This window comes from Lactuca serriola, chromosome 7 (genome assembly GCF_051521515.1).
Source record: "Lactuca serriola cultivar US96UC23 chromosome 7, Lser_US96UC23_V15, whole genome shotgun sequence".
Taxonomy (NCBI): Eukaryota; Viridiplantae; Streptophyta; class Magnoliopsida; order Asterales; family Asteraceae; genus Lactuca; species Lactuca serriola.
Window position 1 is genome coordinate 28,505,023 of NC_136414.1, and position 7,352 is coordinate 28,512,374.

A 7,352-nucleotide genomic window follows, 5' to 3' on the forward strand; every position below is an offset into this window, starting at 1 on the left:
ACATCTCCCTGAAATGTTCTCTTCGCAATCCTCAAAACTTGCGAACATTGCTCCATGTGTGGGATGCCTCATTTCCTCATCATCAGATCCAAAAGACCAGATCTGATAAGTTCCACTTTCTTCTTCAGCAGTTTCTCCCTTAGCAACTAATGACACTCCTTTGGTCTTAGCACGTAATTCTTCAATCTTCTCGGAGTAGTATGCTTCATCTTTGACTTTTTCTTTCTTCTCTTCTTTCTTTCGCAACATGCAGTCAGCTGCGAAATGATTCGCACCATTGCAATAATGACAATAAATTCCTGAATCACCTTTCAACTTTTTCTCTTCATTCGCATTTTTCTGTTTTTCATCAATTTTCTCCATTTTCTTCCTCTCTTCCCCTCCAGTTCTTGTGACAACATTTTTCGCATCACTATTCTTTCCTTTTGTATTAAAAGGCTTTTTGAAAAACTTTTTAACTCTGTTGTTTGAATAGAATGCTACAGCTTCATCATCAGAGTTCATAAAAAATCCTTCTTCATCCGAACCATCTTTTTCATCAGTTTCTGATACCTTTGAAACAAGAGCCAAAGGACCACCAATCGCTAGTTTTGATTCTTCATACATTTCTGAGACCTCACATTCATGTGTTTTCAGTTGATTGTAGAGATCATTCAATGTAGTTGTATCAAAACTTTGTTGATTCTTAATCATCATGCTCACACTTCGCCATTCCTTGAGAAGACCCATAATGAAAGTTAAATTGAATTCCATGAGAGATCTAGTGATACCATACCTATTGCAGCGAAACATAAGCTCATTCAGACGATCATAGTAACTTTCGAGAGTTTCTGCATCCTTTTGTCTGAATTCCTTCAGTTCAACCAGACATTGCTTCACAAAATTGATCTTCGTCTTTTCGCTACCTTGATACTTTTCTTCTAGAGTATTCCAGATGTCTTTTGCTATTTTACAACTACGAATGTAATTGTAAACCACAGGAGGTAGAGCACCTCTTAGTTTCCTCATGCACCTCTTTTCATTATTCTTCAGTCGTTTTCGTTGTTCTTCAACATCAGGAGATGCAGTGGAAGCTCTCGGAAGTGCAAGTGCTCCATTGCTCGAGTAGTTACAAGTGGTTTTTGAGGATAGAAAAGAACGTAGGCCAAAGTATCCTAAAAAGAAACAGAATCAATGAAAATATGATGCTCATGCTATAATAAGTAAAGCAATGAAAGTACATTGCTATTTCTTGCATTTAAGAAGAAATTTGTTGCGTACTATACGGAACTGGAAATTAGTGACATAAATCCCCATTGCTTGCTTACCCATGGCTGCTTGATACGTATTACGTGGAGACTGTTTGTTGACACATAAAACAAAATTTAAATATTAATAATTATGTAACAACAATAATATCACTGTGGATTTATATCATTACCTGATTGTGGTCAGGAAATGGTATAATTGAGGCACAAACACCCAAGATTAAAGACGGATGGATTTCACAATGTGTGTAAGTGTCCGAATAAGAATCGTCTGGATTTTCCCTTGCCCTTATAAGATCCTACAAAATTACATTTTATGCAACTAATTGATAATTTTTATACTATTTAATTCCTTCCTTTTTACTTCATATCATGTACTGTTGCTTACATTAATGGTCATGGAAATCATAGTGTTCTCTTCCTCTTCCGTATCAATATACTCTATGAATCGATTTGCTACAAGATCACGCCACCCACCATCTTCTGGGGTTTCCTGTGAAACCATAAATACAAAACAAGATGTTATTAAGATAATAATCCATAAAAAAAAGTTACAAAATTACAAAACTCGAGAGACATACCCTTTGTTGGAGATTTTGGATATCTTTCTTTTTTATTAAAAGTCTTTGGTTTTCTACAATAAAAAGCGGGCGACTGCATCGACCATAATCAGTATATATCCGAACTTCTTTTAAACGCGTATCCCGGACAACTCCAATTTCTGTGTTCATATCATCCTGGACATTTTAAACAATTCATATAAACAACATTTTACCAAACTATGCACCAAAATTTTAGTAATTTTAATCTAATAAAATTTTACTCACTCGTCTTCGCAATCTCCTCAATGTTTTCACCAACATGTCCGGATTGCGATGGACTCCCACCCACACACCATTTACAAAGATTTTTGTAGCTTTTGGGATAACAGCAGGGGAAATTTCCTAATATGGAAATAAAAGATTAGCCGATTAAAAAATAAAAAACATTATAGTAAGATATATATAATATTTCAAAAACTTCGTGATGTTTACCTCAAGATTTTCTGTACCCCATTCTTCCAAAAACTCTAGAATCGGGGATGCAGCTGATCTGACAGTTATGTAAACCATTAATGCAAGATTCTTCACCAGTCTACATGCCTAGAACAATAACCATAAACATAAGGTTACCATTTGAATTCAGATATGATCAGATCATAAGTCATAACAAAAGCAAATTACTAACCTGCCCTTCAGGCGTTTCTGCAGGACACGTCATTCCCCATTGTGAGTTATGCAGCTGCCTTGGTTTTGCCAATTTTCCTATTTAAATGTAAAAACAACTAGTTTTAAGACAAGCTAAAACAAAAAGCATCATGCACCGTGGAACTAAATCTAAAACAAGAAACAATAAAGATACAGTAATTTCATCAGACCCTTTGAGTAAAAATTATAACACAAGTTACCTTCGCGCCCTATAGGTGAATTTACTCTTCGTAAATGTGACAATGTAGATGCATATGTCAAGCGATTCAACACCTGTGAAACACCAGCCTTAGTTCCAGCTGCATTTGCTTTCCCCCAATTCCCAGTAGCAATGGAATATTTAAGCCCGTTTGTTATTATGTTTGCTTTAATTGCAAATTGCAGATTAATATCCTTCCCCTTGTTTACACACTGCAGATTATCAAATATAATGGATTCAGATTCAATGACCAGATAAAAAACAAGAAACAATGAAACTTGAAGAATTTGAGATTACCTTCTGAACATATGCTCTTACATCTCTTGTTAACTGCCGAAAGTGCTGCATTAACACAAGAGGTGACAACTTGTCAAATGCATGTACATATGTAACATATCCATAGAATAATCCAAGAAAATAAAATATAAATTAAAGCCTCACCGTTCTAAATAGGCTCCCGAGCAATGGACAAGCAAGATCCAACCTTTTGTTTCCATAATGATCCCTATCATCCTCGGCCCTCTGACCAAGAGCACATAACAAAAAACGGTGGATAATATAACTGATGAAAGTAAAAACAAGTTACTTCTATATAAAAACAAGAAAAATACCAAAAACAATGCATGTCATATAGAAATAAGTAAGGTTTACCCAAAGTAGAATGCTTTCTTTGTTTCACAATACTCTCCAACACCCACATGAGGAAGCATTTCTTTTTGTAGAATATCACGGGCAAACCTATGAAACAACAGATTTTGTAAAACCAGATAATATTAAAACAAATAGACAAATAAAAAATAAAATATACTTTATTCTATCCTCTTTCGTGACACCAGCACGGGCACCTCTTTTCCCAATGTAATCTAGTGCCACCTGCATAAAAACAAAGAAAAAGAGCCATGGCTAGTAATTAATTATGAAGTTTACATTTCATTTTATCTATCAGAAATAACGATTGGAAAACTGTAAAGAAAATGAGATAAGGGAAGAAGCATACTTGTTGATTTTGTATAACAAATGCTTCTTCTAGTGATGGTCTTAGCAACTCCATCATTTGAGTGTCAGCAAAATCATAACAAATGTGTTCTAATATATCTTTATCAGCAACAAATCCCAGTGCTCGAAAAACGATAATGATAGGAATCTTAGTTCGGATATAAGGAAGGGTAGCATGGATACATTGACCTGAGGATCCCTGCAATTGTAAAAGATGCCAAGTAATCAAGAGAAAGAACAACTTACTTCATTTATATGTGTATTATAGCATCTTACTTTCTGTTACAACATTATAATTTCAAAGTACAATGATGTGATAGGAAAAGATGAAAGCAGAATGCTATGATAAACAAACAAATGGAAGTACATTGCTATTTCCTTCGTCAACATATCATACCCCTTTGGCACTAGTCCGAGAAAGCATCTTCACAAACATGGTATTTGGTGACCTAAAGAAGGATATATCAAATATTCAAATACATCACATGAATGTATGCATTTCCGTTCAGTCAAAGTGCAATTTCCTTGAAAATGCAGAATGTTTTGATACTTCAGTTGTTTTGTTTAGTATAGAATGTGAATCCCGCTCATTTAGAAGTATCGTTTCACAATAGTTCAATTGAATTCAGATCATAGTTTAGAAGTTCTTACTTCACAATAGTTCAATTGAATTCAGATCGGAGTTTAGAAGTTCTTACTCGGACACCGCTAGAGTCTTGCAAAGGATCCTTACATTTCGATAATTCAACTAGGAGTATGAGTACTATTATGATCTGATTCTAGAATTCCATCCAGTCGAACAATTTCCAGTTAGATTCAGATAGTTTCGTGAATCAATCAATTTCAAGAGGCTTAAACTGATTTTCCCTCCAAAACCAAAACTAGAGTTAAAACCCTAGAATTAAGAATGCCAAGCTTAGGTTACCACTTTCAATTTCAATCAACAATCAATTTGAACAATCTCTTCTCCGAAACTGAAATCTTAATCCTTCTGTGGAACTTTAACAATATACAGAAACAGGATCCAAAACGAACCTCTGCACAATCAGGCCGGTGCCCCGGATTGTGCTGTGATTCGCGTCGGATCTCGATATCTGCAGATTCGTCCACAATTTCTTGCATGGAATTCTGAATAAACTCATCAAATGAATCAAGTTGTTGGCGAACAAGTCCTTTTTCTTCGAAATAAGAACTGATAACTGTCCAAGCATCCTCTTGGGTTATATCTTCTTCATCATCGTTGTATCCTTGATCATGTTCTTCCTCCAAATCCATACCCAAATCTTAAGGAAAGCCTTTTTATCCAAATCAAATTCGAGAGGTTCGATCACAGATTTTGAAGGAACGCAATTTGTGGAAGCGGGAAGGGTTTAAGGTCTCCCTAAGTCTTGCTGGTCGTAGCATCAATCTGGAGTTTTATTTATAGAATGGCGGTGATTAAGGGTGGATATGTAATTTACATATCCAAACTTTTGGAGCAAGTTACAAATCTAAGAGTATCGGGTATGGTCCAATTTTATAACACCCAAAATTACTACATCACATGGCAACACTACAATAACTAAAAGTGTCGATGGTGAGCATTATGTCATAACATGTAAAGAGGTAAAAGAGAGAGGAAAAAATTTGATTGGTTGAATTCTTTATTGTAGTTGTCGTTATCATGAGATTTGTCTTAACAAGACGACAATCATGAGAGTTGTCTTAACAAGATTTGGGGTGGTATTTTTGATGTTATCACGGCGTTATGGGCATGCTACATTAGCATTAACGGCGTTGCGGTGACTCATATCGCTTGTTCTAACTGACCACAAGCTATTGACTGTTCGTTTACTGTTTCTCTCTACACTTAAAATTCAAATAATCAAAATTAGATGTGGTTTTTCATTAATTGTTGTTCGGATGCATTTCTATTAAGTGCATTTAAGATATTATAGTAAATGTGTTAGTTTTGTGATTCATGTTGGTTGGTGAAGTGAATGAACCATTTATTATTTTAATTTTTTTGTCTTTATTATTTAATATAGTTTAAGGTGGACACTATAATGAGGAGAAAAAAGTACATTAAAATAAGTAATGTCTTTGTTGCGACTTTCTTTATTAATTCCTTAGTATATATTAAGTAGGGTAAATGTCATTGTAGCCCAACCATGTTACATGTTATGGTTTAAAAGGTTCCTATCTTTTTTTTTGCATTTTAGGGGAACCACTTGTTAATTTACCGGTTGAATTGGTCCATTAACATGTTTTTAAATGTTACCCATACAAGTCACAATACACGTAAGCAAGTGAGTCAACTCTGAGTCAAATCGGTGGACATGTCACTAAGTTGGGTCGACGTGGAATACTTTAGCCCTAAGGGTTACTACTTATTGTGGACCCTCCCTTGTGACATAAAAAGAGGGACCAATCGGTTGAAACCCTAAATCTTCATTCCCTGTTTCCACTAAACAATACCGAAAATCCAACAAACATCCCTTTCAAGTGAATCACGATGACTACCCCCACCGCCAAAGTCACCCAAATCGGTATCGATAAATTCAAGGTACCATCTCAACTTTGAAGATTTGCATACTATTTTTTGTGAGTGAAGCTCATATTGCGGAACTAAAACTTGAAGTGGAGCGTCTAGAAGAGGAAATGGTTCGAGATTTGGTCATAAGTGGATGGACCTACTGGCATTGCATTGTCGGTTAGCGCAAATGGAGAAGAAGTTGAACTTCGTCACTGTGTTGGTGTTCGGGCTAGTGTTTGTCATATTTAGGTTTCTAGTGACGAAGGTTATTAATGTTTTGAAGAAGTCATATGTCCATCGCTGTGGTGTTTGTGTTAATCAGGTAGTATTTTGTTTGTTTTAGGGTTTATGTGTTTGTATTAGGGTTTGTGTATTTCAAATGTGTTGTTCACTTTAGTTGGCATGTTGATGTTTATTTTGTGAAAGTGGATAAAGACTTGTATACATACGGGCAATTTTGTATAACCAATGTGTGTAATTGTAACACCCGTAAAATTCAAGCAAATTTAAAACTTTTTAAACGATTCAAAACCCATTAGTTATTACAAAATATTTTCAAAACAGTTTAAACATCAGAGTATTCCCTAGAACCATATCATAAAACATGAGGAGTGGTACGATCATGCCTTCGCCTTGCCACGATCTCCTGAAGTACCTGAAACAAAACAGTGAATCGTAAGCCCGAAAGCTTAGTAAGTTACCCCCAAAATACCGATACGTATACAATCCACATAACTATGTCAACAATAACATATCATAACAAACTGAACAGAACAGCACATAACGGGTCCACAACCCTACAGATTGTAATTCCCATGAGCCCACAATACGAGTCTCCCTTAGCCCGTAACTGGAATGCTCCCGAGCCCACAGTACGAGTCTGGAATGCCTACCTGGCACACACAAGTATCACACAGACAACAAGTATAAACTATCATATAAACCATTCCATGGGCACCCGCCCGCTATCATTGGACCTCATCATGAATATCATTCTAGCATACTGTGCCTAGGGCTAACCCCCGGGTCTTCTACTCATAACTACATGGGTCGGCATTGTGGCCTTAGACCCATTCACACAAAGGGAAACTCACCTGCACTTGCTGAACTTGCTGATAACCCCTCTAGCTGCTGCCCGACAACTCTCT

General features: G+C 36.0%; 1 protein-coding gene across 1 annotated transcript; it reads right to left on the reverse strand.

Annotated features, from left to right (window-relative positions):
* Nucleotides 1–933: 933 nt before the first annotated feature.
* On the reverse strand, nt 934–5,063 carry LOC145062446 (DNA-directed RNA polymerase II subunit RPB2-like). The gene is made up of 15 exons (XM_079010052.1): nt 4,087–5,063; nt 3,691–3,888; nt 3,502–3,566; nt 3,345–3,431; nt 3,135–3,255; nt 2,991–3,035; nt 2,695–2,905; nt 2,475–2,551; nt 2,282–2,389; nt 2,075–2,191; nt 1,829–1,984; nt 1,636–1,740; nt 1,421–1,546; nt 1,261–1,338; nt 934–1,154 (listed from the first exon to the last, which is right to left on the reverse strand). The coding sequence occupies exons 1-15, from the start codon at nt 4,123–4,125 to the stop codon at nt 1,029–1,031; spliced, it is 1,659 nt and encodes a 552-aa protein (XP_078866178.1). The 5' UTR covers nt 4,126–5,063; the 3' UTR covers nt 934–1,028.
* Nucleotides 5,064–7,352: the final 2,289 nt, after the last annotated feature.